Source organism: Cibotium barometz, chromosome 53, assembly GCF_041138505.1.
Source record: "Cibotium barometz isolate CiBa-2024 chromosome 53, ASM4113850v1, whole genome shotgun sequence".
Taxonomy (NCBI): Eukaryota; Viridiplantae; Streptophyta; class Polypodiopsida; order Cyatheales; family Cibotiaceae; genus Cibotium; species Cibotium barometz.
Window position 1 is genome coordinate 21,643,713 of NC_141098.1, and position 16,239 is coordinate 21,659,951.

At 39.8% G+C, this 16,239-nt stretch overlaps 1 protein-coding gene across 1 annotated transcript; it reads right to left on the reverse strand.

The window, feature by feature from the left end:
- Positions 1-8,254: 8,254 nt before the first annotated feature.
- Positions 8,255-12,355, reverse strand: LOC147608405 (pentatricopeptide repeat-containing protein At3g09040, mitochondrial-like). The gene is made up of 2 exons (XM_086789178.1): positions 12,267-12,355; positions 8,255-11,755 (listed from the first exon to the last, which is right to left on the reverse strand). Exons 1-2 carry the CDS (start codon positions 12,273-12,275, stop codon positions 8,810-8,812), a joined length of 2,955 nt encoding a protein of 984 aa, XP_086645304.1. The 5' UTR covers positions 12,276-12,355; the 3' UTR covers positions 8,255-8,809.
- Between the last annotated feature and the right edge of the window lie 3,884 nt (positions 12,356-16,239).

Genomic DNA, 16,239 nt, shown 5'->3' on the forward strand with positions numbered 1-16,239 from the left:
CACCCGCAGCTACATTTAGCCGGTCATCGTACGCGAGTTTTTTAAGGTGAGATCTTTTATTACTTAAGATCTCCCTTATTCGTGTCCTTCCCCATACATCCTTAGAAAAATTGAGATTTATCAGTCATAGCAGCGGAGCTATTGCAAATTTTTTATAAAAATTACGCATAAAATAATTTCATTCAAAGCATGAAAAGAGGACTTCCTACCATATTCTAGGAATTATCATCCTAGATTAATTGAAAGATATTCATTGTAATCATAGAGAAATTGATTTTTATATTATGCATAATTGATTTTCATGCATAGAGGTATGCATAAAAGATTATTATTTTAACATAAAAGTGTTACTTTTATCATATTTGGATTTCATGCATAGAGGTATACATAAAAGATTATTACTTTAATGTAAAAGTGTTACTTTTATCATAATTGGATTTCATGCATAGAGGTATGCATAAAAGATTATTATTTTAATGTAAAAGTGTTACTTTTATCATAATTGGATTTCATGCATAGAGGTATGCATAAAAGATTATTATTTTATTATAAAAGTGTTACTTTTATCATATTTGAATTTCATGCATAAAAGTTGATTATTTTATTATAAAAGTGTTACTTTTATCACAATTGAATTTCATGCATAGAAGTATGCATGAGAGTTGATTATTTTATTATAAAAGTGTTACTTTTATCACATTTGAATTTCATGCATAGAGGTATGCATAAAAGTTGATTATTTTATAATAAAAGTGTTACTTTTATCACAATTGAATTTCATGCATAGAAGTATGCATAAGAGTGATTATTTTATGTATAAAAGTATGCATAAAAGTTGATTATTTTATTATCTCGTCAATAGAATGATGTTTTGGAGTGTTATTTCCCTATCCAAATGATCTAGAAGAATTATTGTGCTAAGGATATGGAATATAATGCAAGTTATTAACACAACCAATGGCTCTTTATTTTTGTAATTTTTATGAATTAAAAAAAAAACAAAAAAGCAAAGTGTCACCCCTAGTAGCTCTCACGGTAGCAAGATTGGTGACAAAAACATCAAAATTGAAAGAAAAACCAGTGTAGCTTTTCTCTAGGCTTTCCCTAGTACTCAACCACACTTTCAACACACGATTTTTTGCAATTCCTTCTCTACCATTCAAATCTTATCTACACATTTTCTTCACATTGCACCTTCCAAATGCAAAGGCAATGGTGAATCTTGCATAGTGGGAGCTGAAGCTCTAAGAGGGTAGAAGAAACAAAGGTGTTTCCTCGACAACAATGCCAAACATGTTTCCTCGACAGCAAATGCCAAACATACATAAACATAAGCATACATACACATGTACGAGCATGCATACACACAAGCATAACCCAAGCATACATAAACATAAGAGTGCATACACACAAGTATACATAAACATAAGCATGCATGCATGCATACGAGCATGCATACATATGCATACACCATGCATGAGCACATACACAAGAATGCACACACACATACAAGCATACATACACACATATGAGTATGCATACACACAAGCATATATAAACATAAGCATGTATGCATACACACAAGCATACATAAACATAAGCATGCATGCATGCATACATAAAAGCATGCATACATACATAAAAGCATGTATACACAAGCATACGCCATGCATGAACACACACACACAAGAATGCACACATGCATACAAGCATCCATACACTATATGCATGAGTACACACACACACATAGAAGCATGTACACACACACACACATAGAAGCATGTATACACACACATACAAGCATGAGTACACACACAAGAATGTAAACACACACATACAAGAATTCAAAAAACACAAACATGTACACACAAGCATGCATAACATACACACAAGAATACACCGTGCATGGCTAACACACATAAAAGAAGGCTTTTAAATGAGAAAAACTTGGGACGAATAGTTTAGTTGGCAAATCATGAATGCGGATAGACACATTGCCTTCACAATCAAGGAGTTAGGAAATTGACTGAAGGATCTACTCGGATGTGACCTACTTGTTAGGATTATGAAGGTTTTTCTAATTATATTGAGAGGATATGAGGGGAGGATGACATGATAGCCTTCATTCAAGCATGTTCTCCCTTTGGCTTGTGTTTTCCTGATTGAGTCACCATGGGTGATCATTTGGCAAGTATTATTAGATAATATTACCTTGCAATGATCTTGATTTGATTGGTGAATATGTTGTAAGAGGCATAGATATAAATAGACCTCTTTGGAGAGGTATCAGGGTTCATATACTTATGTATAGGACTATCAGGGTTTATGAACTTATGTATAGGACTCTTAGGTGCTATATTCCTCGGTATAGGATCTCGACAGCTAGCCAAGCCTCTCCTCTTGCTGTCAACAAGAGGTTTACTACACCTCCTCTTGCTGTCAACAAGAGGTTTACTACACCTCCTCTTGTAGGGGCGGGCACACCTATTTCAATCTCTAAACTCTCTCTTATGAGGCGTAAAGAGACACATGTACAAAGAGAAAGAATCTCCTCTCAACCCTCCCTCCCTCCCTCTCTCTCTCTCTCTCTCTCTCTCTCTCTCTCTCTCTCTCTCTCACACACACACACACACACACACACACACACACACACACACACACACACACAAAAGAGCAAGAGCAAGAGTAAGAGTAAGGAGATAACAAAAGCTCACTTATCATAAAGGGGGGTTGTGTCTTTTAAGTTATGAGAAAATGTGTTCTATATGTCTGGCCCTTATTCACATTTGGGTACTCAAAACTTAAAAACTAACTACTAAGCTTGGTCATGGGTAGCTTTTCTCATTATATTTATATTAATTATTTGCTGGATTGGGTATATGATCTTATCTATAGTAGCAAGAGATATTGTCATTGGCTTCCTATGTTATTAAATCTTGTTGGCTCAAACAAGGAGAACTTGTAGCAAACTTTGTTAGGGTGTACCTTCTTTTCATTGACATGTACACCTGAGTGTCAATGATGCCTAAATATAAATTTGACCATGTTCTTGGATTGCTAAAACTCTTTTCTCCATTCTGGATGGATGCTAAATTCTTCTACCATCATCTGTCTTTATCTTTGTGTAGTCGTCCTTTAGGTTCTTTGTGTTGCTTTCCATGCAAACAAGCCACACAAGTGGAGTGGGAGGGCTTCACCCTCGACCATGTCTACTAAGAAGGTAACTGCTAAAGAGAAGTGCCATAGTTCAAGTGCCCATTAGCAAGCATGACACAATGTTTTATCCTCCTAAGCTACCAAGGCATGATAACTTTGAAGAAGTTGTAGCAAATGAGATTGTGACTCATTTAAAGAGCCACCAAAGTCCTTCAACGTGTAAAGATTTCCTTCTTGTACAGCTATAGCAACAATCTACAAGGTGCTAGTGTCAATGACTTCAAGAACTGAACTATTAAAGTGTACACCATAGACTTTATCTATAATCCAAAACATTGAGAGCAGATTGCTAGAGAGCTTGGGAACATAAAGCACATCTCGAGTGGTAGAAAGTTTTCTAGGAGAAGAGTTAAGTCACATGTTACCCACAAAAGAGGCCTCAAGGTTGGAAGCATCACCGATTGACACCTTCAAAGAGATAGGCCGAATGTCATGCAAAATGGACCTGTCGTGAGTCATGTGAGTAGTGCACCCATTGTCAACAACCACCCAATCCATAAGACGTGAGGTGGCAGGAATAGGTGAGTCTACGAGAAGGTCCTCAATGCCGATAAAGATAGTCTCCTTGGTGGAAGAAGAACTCTGGAATTGGTTTTGGTAAGATGGAGAGGTTTGATCGGGGGCTTCTTTGAAGAACCACCTTCTCTCTTCTTCTTATGATGATAATCATGCTAAAAGTGACCTTTGTGACCACAATAATGGAAAGTATGATCCTTATGAGTAGGATTGTTAGCAGGTTTAGTCAACTTTGTTGTTGGTGGAACCCTTAGATTTCCATTTACCTTTCCCCTTGACCACCTGAAGAAGGGTCTTAGAAGCACTATGGTTTTTTTCTTCCTTGTAACTCTATCCTCCTGAAGCATGCCAAAAATATAGAGATTGGGAGTAGTATGCCAACAATATGTAGATCGGGAGTAGAGGAAAGAAGTGAGATCACAATCTTGAAGCATCCAACAATATTATGTAGATCGGGAGTAGAGGGAAGAAGTGAGATAGTATCACACAAAAAGATGAGAACGTTTTGGGCAATTTGGTGAGAGGAGCCGATGAACAAATTCTTCATTAGTAGTCTTGCTCCCTAAAGAGACCAACTGCTTTTGGATGGTAATAAACTCCATGATGGAAAATCCATGATGTTGGCAGTATTGGAGATCTTTAAGTTAGCAAGCTGATTCTCTAAGGTAATCTTCTAAGCAAAGTTCTCTCTATAATACCTCCTGTGAATGGCATCCCATAATTCTTCTATAGTCTTAGCATCATTGTCATCCTGGTAATAATACCCCATAGCCAATGATGCCGGAGTAAATTCTTCACTCATCTGTAAAGACCAATTAAGGTAGTTGATCCCATCTAGGATGGATTCCTTGGGAAGTTGGGGAATAGATGAAGAAATTATAGTCAGTGTAGAAGCCATGGAATTCTCCTCTTGAATCTATAGTAGTAGAAATGTTGCAAGTAGATACCCAGGGGCTGCCCCCTCCTCCCTAGACACTAGGTGAGGTGAAAGAAAGATGTAGAATTGTACTCCTTCTAGATATCAAGGCACACGAGTGAAGATGTGAGACAATCCAATGCACGATAAAGTAAGGGAGGGAGAGGCTAATGGAGCAAGTGCACGGTGCTATCACATAAAATAAAAAAAATACGTTTTACCTCCTCTGCAAGGAGGGAGGGCTAGAAAAAAAAGAAAACGTTGGCTGATAGTCTTCTTGTAGAGTGTAGAAGCAATGGCTTGAGAATCTCAGCACTTTGATATCATGAGAAAATGGTTGAAGGTAGCAAGCAGAAGCAACCAACAATGGTCCAATACTTGAGCAAAATGGTGAATAAACTAAATGGCAAAAAGCTTGTTCTTATATGTAGCATAAATATCCAAGTCGACCAATAGAAGAAACCCATGATTGGTAAAAATATCTATGACAGAGGAAAAATGCCTAAAAATGTGGGAAAAATATCGACGACTATGTAAAATACATCAGATAAATATGTTACATAAATGCTACAATAAATGGGATAAATGTTGGAGATGAACACAGTCCAATAGGACCTTGGTGATACTTGAGTTGTGCTTGGAGGTATTTGATGCATGGTCTATACTTTAAGGCTAGCACAGGGGTTGGTTAAAGTTGGGTAAGGGTTGTGTTTTCCCTTGTTAGCTATCAAGTCAGTGGCTATAGTAGGTCATGTAGCTTGACATGTTTATAGTGGTATCAAGTCTAGCACCATTCATGCAAAAGAAAACCACAAACTTCCGTGTGCCTGTGTCTATTCAAGATAGGGTAGCCATTGCTCTAAGCAGACTTGCTACAGGAGATGGACTATTGGGCCTTGGTGACACCTATGGTTGTGCTAAGAGCACATGTTGTGAAATAATCCTTGCATTTTCCAAGGCAATTGTGAAATCGGGTCTCCGGAATATGTACATAAGATGGCCTTCAAGATCTCGGCTTGCAACTTTAGCATGAGAGTTTGAGGCACTTAGGGGAATTCCCTACGTCGTTGGTGCGATAGATGGTTCTCACATCCCCATCATTGCACCCCGAGACAACCATGTTGACTACTTCAATCGGAAAGGGTTCCACTCTATTTTGCTACAACTAACAGTAGCCGCCAATTGCTCAATATGGAATTATGATGTCGGTTGGGCCGGATCAGCGCATGACTCCTTGAACTTCTCCAGAAGTGATATAGGGCAAGCATGTGCAAGGGGCGAGCTGGGTAACTATTGTTTGGTTGGCGACTGTGCTTACCCCGCACGGCCATTCATGTTAGTGCCTTTCAAAGGATGCAAGGAAGGGTTGACACGTCTAAAGTACCATTGGAATTTCATTCAATCGAGCACAAGGATGCCAGTTGAGAGAGCGTTTGGTATGCTCAAGGCAAGGTTTCGCATCTTGCTAAAAAGATGTGACATGAATCTACGTCATGTCCCAGATCTTGTTGCGGCTTGTCTTGTGCTACACAACATTTGTATCCAACATGGAGAGTCTTTTGATATGGAGTGGGTACGTGAGGCGGAAGCAGAATTGTCAGCATGCTCTGGACGTGTGGAAGAGGATCGAAGAGCAATAGCTACCTCCATGAGGGAGCTTCAAGCAATACGTGAAGTTGACATAGAGGATGCAATGGAGCGCGCTCAAGGAGGCAATGAAGGGGGTGCGAGTGACCTTGGAGTTGGCTCGGAGCGGCGAGATAGTCTTGCCCGAACAATGTATAGAGAGCAAGCAAGGATGAATGTCCTACAAGTTTTTGGAAGGGCGGCTTTAGAGGAGCTGGACTCACCTACCAACTCCGATTAAGCCTTTGTAATACAAGTCTTTTGTCTGGCTTATTGTGGTTTGTAGTGTGGCTTCTTTATTTTATGTAGTTACACTATGCTTTGTGGACATAATATAGCTTTGTTCTATGGTTTTTGGTATGGTGTTTACTCTTTCTTCCGCCGCCCCCCCCAGTGTTCACAGTGGGCGGCGGAAGAAGTCAGGCTCCCTTTTACTTCCCCCTCCCTATGTGAACACTTGGACGGCGGAAGTGTGCATTTTGTAAGAGTTCCACCTGGAAAAGTGTGTTTGAGAGTATGTTTTCCGCCGCTCCAATGTGAAAGTTGGAGCTCAAAGTGTCTAGCGGTGGTGTCCATTGGGTCATTCTAAGTTATTCCATGATTATTTTAAGTTGTAGATATGTAGTGTTTAGGTTCGACAAGACCAAGGCTTTGGGAAGCTGAATTATCAATCCTAGAATATCTTGAAGCTAGTGTTTCCCCTCTAGTGACCCAATCTCTGATTTAAACACCAAATATTTTGGTGAGTTCGTTAGAGATAAGGGGCCTACTAGTAGATTAGATGTTTCTTCTCCCATGGGTTGTCCTCCCAATCCACTCGGTATATCTAGTATGACACATACAAGATGTATAATTGATTGTGCTATCAATAATCAATACATTTATGTATTGATCAACCTAATGTAGGTTTTTGGCTATGAGTGGCAAGGAATATAGTGGGGTAGGGATTTTTGGCTTGAGGGGAGGAGATAAGGAATTTTTTGATTGGTTTAAATGTGTTATATGATGGGAGGTTTAATTGTGTTGTATATTGCAATAATGGTTTTGGGGGAGAGAGAGTCATCCACACTTGAAAGGAAAGAAATCTCTTGTGTTGTGCATGATATATGCAAGTAGGAAATGGAAAATAAACTTCTATGGGTATCTAATATAGTTAAGACAATAGCCATTGATCAAGACGTCGCTTCCAACAATACTAAGTAAGTGAAGCTCTCACATTTTACAAGGTAGAAAAAAATAAAGCCAAATCAAAATTTGAGCAAAACATTTGCTATGAAATGGAGTGTATATACATAACTATACATTTGCTATGAAATGGAGTGTATATAGACATACTGGGTTTTTATGCCTTCTAGCCTAATAAATTATCTTGCCACATTTCAAAGATTCAGAACTTATAAAGATTATCTTTGTAACTCTTCTTAAAGTTTGCATGGACAATCTTTATGTTAATTCTATGTGAAAAGAACATTTGTCATGCATGAGAAAGGTGCTCGAGGAGATATAGAATATATTCTCTCTCAAACCTCTAAAATGCTAGTTTTGGGTAAAGCAAGGTATAATCTTTCACACACATCATCTCCAAGATTTCTACAAATAAGAGCAAATTTCTTTCTAGGAAACGAGTTTGGTTTATTCAAAAATCAAGAACAAGATCTTTTAATTCAATGTTTAACACATTCTTACATTGTTGTAGTACGGTTGTTGCCTTTTGCAAAGGTATTATGCTTATCTATGTATAAATTTCTTTTTTGTATAAGCTTTGGGAATATTTATGTCTTACACATCATGCAGTGTTTCACATTAAAAAAATTTGTTGTATTTGAGAAAAAGTTCATCAAAGGATTTTAGACTTTTCACTAATTACAATGAGTAGGAATTTGAAGTGATAAAAGTCTCCATTTGATGCTCTAATTTAAATGAAAAAACACTCCATTTGATGCTCTTGAGCTTTTAGCACTTTGTTCATTATGTCATTTGTACTCGGTGAAACCTCTTGTCATTTGTAGACAGTAATTCACAATCTTGCCCCCCTCTGCGGCAAGGAAAAAATGGTGATTATATGAGACACTTCACCTCAGTATATAGCTCAGAGAATCCTGGTTAATGTGAAAGTAAATTCGTTTCTGCACGAGGATTGACACCTTGCACCTCCCTGGACTTGAAGCTTATTCCCAGGTTTACACTGCATGTATGAGTCCTTCCTTTCAATGAAGATACATGACATTGTTGGGAAAATGCATGTGTTTGTGGCATGTAGTGTGTCCTTGATTTCAACACGGATACATGACATGATCAGCCCATTCTTGGGAAGGTGTCTGTCCAAAATTGTTCTTGCGAAAATGCGTTGTCTCAACATGCAGCAGTTCAATTACCAGCAATTAGATCGTAAGTCCACAGTGACTGTGCATATTACACGCAACCTGTGGGTTTATCATCTCTTAAGAGACCAACACTGGTACTGATACATTGACCTCTTTCCAACTGCATGGATGGTTTCCATGAGCACATACAAAACAGCACATTCTATGCATTTTAATGTACAAGTTGTTGAAAGCATCTTAGCCCTAATTCAGCCTCCTCAAAGGTTTTGCATGCCGTGAGCAAAGCTCTCCAGGCGTCCCTAGCCGAAGAACATGGCATTGTTTCAAGGAATTTCTCTGCCTCGTACAATCGTCCCGATCGCCCAAGGAGATCAACCATGCAACTAAAGTGGTCTACTGTAGGTACAATTCCATATCTTCCTTTCATTACCTTGAAAAGCTCCTGGCCTTTATCCACAAGACTGGCACGACTGCATGCAGTGAGAAGACAAGTGAATGTAACAGCATCTGGCTCTACACCTTCTTCTTGCATGTACTCAAAAAACTTTATAGCCACATCACCCTCATTATTCATGCCATACCCTTTTATCATTGCATTCCACACTACAACATTTCGAACTTGGAGCTTATCAAAAACATCCCGTGCCTCTGAGAGCGAGCCACATTTTGCATACATGTCAACCAAAGTGCTGCCAACAAAAACATCTTTTTCCAGTCCCTTCAGTACAATCTCTCTGTGTATTTCTCTGCCCTTGTCTACGGATGCTACAACAACACAAGCTTTTAAAATACCAACATAAGAAACAGTATCTCCAGAAATGCCACTCCCTTGCATCTGTTTAAAGTATTCCAGTGCTTCATCACCTGATCCATGTTCTGTATAGCCCGCAATGGCCGTGTTCCACAACACAATGCTTTGCACTGGCAGCTTCTGAAAGACTTCCTGCGCCTCTGTGAGCAAACCACACTTAGCATACATGTCTACTAAAGTGCTGCTAATAAAAAGATCTGTTTCAAATCCCTTGCATGTGATCTGTGTGTGCAGCTCCCGTCCCACGTCTGCAGACCCCACGTTACCACAAGCTTTGACAATGCAGGCAAATGTGACAGTATCCGGAGAGACACCTTCTAGTAGCATAAAGTTCAGACAATCCAGCGCTGCCTGACTCGGTCCATGTTCAGCATATCCTGCAATTAGTACATTCCAAGACATGACATTTCGAGCTTGCAGCTTGTTGAATACTTTATGTGCCTCTGCAAGGAATCCAGATTTAGCATACATGTCAACTAAGACGGTACCAAGAAGGACATCCCTTTCTAATCCCATTTGTTCAATCTTCATGTGTAAAGCTCGGACTTGGTCTATGGCACCTATGCTGTTGCAAGCTTTGAAAACACAAACATATGTGAAATCATTTGGAAAAACGCCCTGCACTTGCAACCGCTCAAAGCATTTGAGTGCTTCATGACCATGTCCATGTTCAGCATATCCTGCAATTAGTGCATTCCACAACACGATGTTTTGAGTTGAGAGACTGTCAAAAACTTTACGTGCCTCTGCTAGTGCACCACATTTGGCATACATGCCAACCAACGTGCCGCCAACCAACAAAGCTCCTTCAAAAGCCTTGTGCATGACCTCCACATGCATTTCTCGACCCTTGTCTAGGGACCCCATGTTACCACAAGTTTTTAAAGCACAGACAAATGTAACCGCATCCTGAGAAACATTTTCCACTTTCATCTTTTCAAAGCATTTTAGGGCTTCCTGAAAGGGTCCATGTTCTGCGTGTCCTGTAATAAGGGCATTCCAGGATACAACATCCCGACCTGACAGCTTATCAAAGACTTCCCGTGCCTCTGAAAGCAAGCCACACTTGGCATACATGTCAACCAAAGCATTGCCAACATAGATTTGATCTTCAAAACCCTTTTGTGTGATCTGTGTGTGCATTTCCTGGCCCTTGTTTATGGCATCGATACTGCCACATGCTTTCAAGGCGCAGACAAATGCAGCAGCATTTATACAGATTCCCTCCTCCTGCATCTCTTCAAAGCAATTTAATGATTCCTGACTCAAACCATCCTCAGCATAACCTGCAATTAGTGCATTCCATGCCACACTATCTTGAACTGGCAGCATAACAAAAACAAGCTTTGCTTCTGCAAGTGAGCCGCACTTGGCATACATGTCGACGAGAGTGTTGCCGACAGAAAGATCTCTTTCAAACCCCCTTAGAAGAACCTCATTGTGAAATTCTCGACCTTTGTCCATTGCTTCAATGCTGCTGCAAGCTTTCAAAATGGCAAGGAAGGTGACAGCATTAGGGGAGACATTCTCCAGTTGCATCTGGAGATAGTACTTCAGCGCTTCCTGCATAAGTCCATGTTCTGCATATCCTCCAATCAGTGCACTCCATAATACAACATCCCGAACCGATAAACTGCCAAAAATCTTCAACGCTTCAGGAAGTGAGCCAAATTTGGCATACATGTCAACCAACATGCTGCCAACAAAAAGATCCTTGTCACAACCCATTTGCACAATCTCACCATGGATCATTTGGCCTTTTTCGATCTCTCTCAGCCCAGTGCTTGCCTTTAATAGGGCCACAAGGGTATAGCTGCTGGGAGCCACAGCCTCCTCGTGCATTGCCTGGTACAGATTGACAGCAAGCTGCAGCTGCCCGTATCGAATATACCCCCATATGAGAGAAGTCCATGAGTGCACATTCCGAAAAGCTAACCTGTCAAAAACCTGCTGGGCATCCAAAACACTCCCACACTCCACAAACATCCGCACAATGTCGTTCCCAACTGCACGATGGGATTCCAGCCCATGATTGCAAACGAGTGAATGCACATGCTTGGCATGTGATAGGTCTCTTTTTCCCTTGCAATTCTGCAAGATACCGACATAGTTGTCAATTGAAGGCAGCTCTGCTGTTATCCATTCGGAAATAATGAGTGTATCCTCTAAGCTAAGCCTCTCTCGACCACCACTGCCATCTTGTGGGAGTGGTGTAGCATACGCTTCTGGTTCACATCTGCACATGTGACCAAACCTTCTTAACTCTGCCACCACCGAATGGGAAGCTTGATATGCTTGCTGCTTGTCTACCCACAAGAATTTGTGCTTGGGAAGAACTGGTGTTTTCTGTTCAGAATAGCCAAGTAAACATCCTCTAATTAAAGGCAGAAGTCTTTGAATATAAATGACACACATGTGAGCTGGTGGTGTGAGTGTATAGAAATTGGATAGCTTAATTGATGGCCCTGCTTTCAGAAGCACTTCTTCTTAGAGCACACATGCATACATTGCATATAGAGATATATATATATATATATATATATATATAGATGTATATGTATGTATGTACACACACACACACACACACACACACACACACAGAGGATGTACATAAAATAAATAGATAAATTAAAAAAATACACGATAATCCTTCAATTAGAACAATTGAAATACAACCTCAATTTATCAAACAAATAAGTATAAGCAGTCAAATTATATGCAATGGTTCTGCATTGAGTTCAACTTTCGACTTATGATTGCAAATTATCGACCAAAAAAGGGCATTTAAAACCAACAGAGAATCACAAATAGTGTCGGAATTTTCATGAAATTAATCTAGCATTTTGGATGCGCTTACTTTGATCATAACACAGTCGCAAGAAAACCCTCGTAAGTGGCGTACATGGTGAAAATTATTAATCAATACAAAATTAAAAGAGAAACCTCTTTTTTTTTTAAACTCATGGTACAAAAATGACTCTACTTATCAAATTCATGTAGTTTTTTAAATTAAAAATAAAGTCATGAGTGAACTTTGCAATCTTTTGGACAAAAAAATGCAAAATTGTGCAAGCGTTCTAATGAAGGAAAAGAAAAAAGAGAGAAGGATCCAAGGGACCTTCCAAGGTATTTTGAGATTAAGGATGTTGCAATTTCTCCACTCAAATCAACTTAGATGAAGAATGGGGATAGAAAAGCAAGAAAGCCAAGGATCCAAGGGACGATTCAGGCTACATTGAAATTAAAGATGTTCCAAAACCTCCAATTCAAATCACTCTAGGATCAAGGGATGGAAAGCAATGATGGATCAATCCTGGTGGATAGTATGGATGAACCCTTGAAAATTGCCAAGAAGGTAGTCAAAGGACGATACAAGGCAAGACTAAACTACAAAGAACACCTTCCAAATAGATTCCTATGTTGAGGCCTCTAGAGCGAGTCTTAGAAGTATCCCATGACAGTAGTGTCTTGAGTCAAGAATCAAAAAAAAGATTGACTACTCACACACTAGTTAGGATAACAAAGGGAAGCTCAAGAACTTCTAGAAGAGCTTGGAACCTAGGAGGAGATCCATAACAAGCCTTTAGAGCCTGAACATGCGAAAAATGTAAGAGCGTTACATGACGAAGGAACAAGTGATTCACGAGAGGTAACTTGCGCTCGGGAATCAATGCTAGGAGAAAACACATAAGGGATTATGTCTGAATGGGTGTGGGTGTCACAAAAATTGAAAAGAAACTCATGCAGACCATGCCTTCATACATGAGCTCAGATGACGAGTATGTGTCTTCAACAATGAGCTTAAAGAAGAAACATGGCCTTGAGAGAAATCCTTTAGCCACTATGACTATCACAATGGCTGACTACTTAACAACGAAAGAAAAAACCTTATTTCAAAGCTGATTGACATGAATGCCATCATTCAAATCAAAATTGGACAGCATGACTACAATTGCCATCCCATAAGGGGAAGAAAGAGTGAGCTTAGTCACCAAAGACGTGGCAAAGATGGGGAAGCAAGCCCCTTGACCTTCAAAGATTGTCCTCAAATTAGCCGATGGCAACTTAGGAACACCCATAGGAATTCTAAAAGAGATAGAGGTAATGTCAAGTGGCATGACCTATGAACATACATTTTCTGTTGTTAATTTTGGAGGGCCCACAAATTATGATGTGATTCTTGGATGCCTGCATGAAATGAGGTTAATCCATGATTAGGGAAGAGATGACATCTACCTTCGACTACCTCCAATAAGATGATAGTACCATTATGGTGAAATGCCCACAAATGTGATTCGTGCCTGCATCAAATGAGGTTAATCCACAATTGGGGAAGAGACAACGTCTACCTTCAACTACCTCCGATAAGATAATAGTACCATTATGGTGAACCTAAAGAACCATTTACACATAGATGTGACTAGGATGCCTATTGATGAATTAGGGTTTGATATGACAACACATTCAAAAAATTGTAAATATATGTCATGTAAATGGACATAGCTATACAATGTGTGAGCAGCATGAGGAGGAAACTTCCATTGCTTCACTGCTCAACCCTAATGAGGACAAAAACTAGATACATCTATTGGTTACAATGGACACACTTGTCCTAGAACTAGGGACCCACCACGCCTTAGTAAGGTAAAGAACACTCTTTGCGATATATCAAAGCCTTGAGAGCCATCGAGGAGTTCTATTATAGCTAGAAGGATCTCATGAAGAAGTCAAGTTTTAACACCTTGAAAATAGATTCCGAGATTGCTAAAACCTTAGCAAATGATAATCCTAGGGATTTAGTCTCTATTGACTCAAAAAAGCATCCAAGTTTGGACAGAGAAGATGAAACAAAGCCATACAAGAAGGGACAATCAAAGAAGAATCCCAAAAGTTTAGTTTTAAAGATAGTGAATAAGAAGAGGGTTGGAGGCAAGTTCCCTCACATTTCAGGAACTACAAGGTTAAAAATAGAAAGGTGTGTGCATCTATACCAAAAAAGAGAGAGAGTAAAGAAACAAGGTGTGTCTTATGATGGACTTGAGAATGCTAAACAAATAGAACTAGCATATTTTGAGGAAGAACCTAAAAAGGTTTGGATCTCTATAGAAATAACCCATGAGGAGGAGAATGAATTAATAGAGCTACTCAAGGAATACACAAATATGTTCACTTTTGGAGCTATTCAGATATGAAAGGAGTCCCTCTAAAAAATTTCCAGTATATGATTCTACTTATAGATGGTGCAAGTGAAAAGATGCAGGGGAGAAGAGACCTTGAGCTCTTGCAAGCACACACACACACTCACAAAACCCTAAAAGAGAACACACAAGGTGAGAGGCTGAAAATCTTCTTCTTCTTCACTCCACACTCAACACACCATATACAAAGATAAGAATACACACAATATGAAAAGGTACTCAACCAAATACATACTAAGGTTCTCTATAGTGTGAACGTAATAAAATGAGCTGGCGCTAGAACACACAAGGTGAGAGGCTGAAAATCTTCTTCTTCACTCAACACTCAACACACCATATACAAAGATAAGAGTACACACAATATGAAAAGGTACTCAACCAAATACATACTAGGGTTCTCTATAGTGTGAACGCAACTAAATGAGCTGGCGCTATAACTATGCGAGTCTCTAGAATGGCTGTCACACACAGCTTGTCATCCCACTGGCCGCATATCACCCATGATCTCACCAACCATGCCAGTGGTGTAAGTGTGGGGCCTATCCCCTAGGCGGGTCATCAGTGTCCACCGCCTCACTAGATGAGCTCGAAATCTCAACACTCCCTCTCGAGCTCAACTCCATCACATGTACACCAAGCGAAGCCCTGAATCTGCGGAGCTTCTTTGTACCCAATGCTTTCGTGAAGATGTCAGCGACCTGATCATGTGTGTTGACATAAACAAGGTCAACGTCTCTTGCCAAAACCTTCTCTCTGACAAAATGGTAGTGGACCTCTATATGCTTCGTGCGAGCATGAAAAACTGGGTTCCTGGCCAACTGTATATTGCTAATGTTGTCACAGAAAATGACAACTTGTCTATCCACTGATAGACCCAAATCTGCAAAAGTAGCTTTCTCAACCAAGCTACCTCACATGCTGCCATAGCAGCACCTCTGTACTCGGCCTCTGTTAGAGCAACCGTAGGAGGCTGCTTCTTACTACTCCAAGTCACAGTAGTACTCCCCAAAGAAAACATGAAGCCACTAGTAGATCTTCTATCTGAGATACTACCATCCCAATTAGCATCTATGTACCCATGTACACATATCTCTGTCCCAGTTTCATAAAATATTCCACAATGCAAAGTAGATCTCACATACCTCAGTATGCGTCTCAATGCATCCAAATGCGGCTTTCGAGGAACCTGCATAAACTGACTCACCAACCCAACAGCATAGCTCAGATCTGGCCTGGTGATCGTCATATAGATCAAGCTTCCTACTATGCGCCTATACATAGTAGGATCCTCCAAAATCTCTCTTGAATCTGCACTCAACTTGCCATTCTGATCCATTGGCATTGAGATAGGCTTACAACCTATCATACCATACTTGGACAACATGTCCAAGCCATACTGTCTCTGCAGTAATTCAATACCATCATGTGGTGATCTTATCACCTCAATGCCCAAGAAATATCTGAGCTCACCCAGATCCTTCATCTCAAACTTTTGTCTAAGCAAGATCTTTACATCAAAGATCTCTGCATCATGGTCCCTCGTAATGATCAGGTCATCTACATAGATGACAACAAGCACAACCCCTCTATCACTGTCTCACATACAGCGAGAAATCTGCATTGGCTACATGA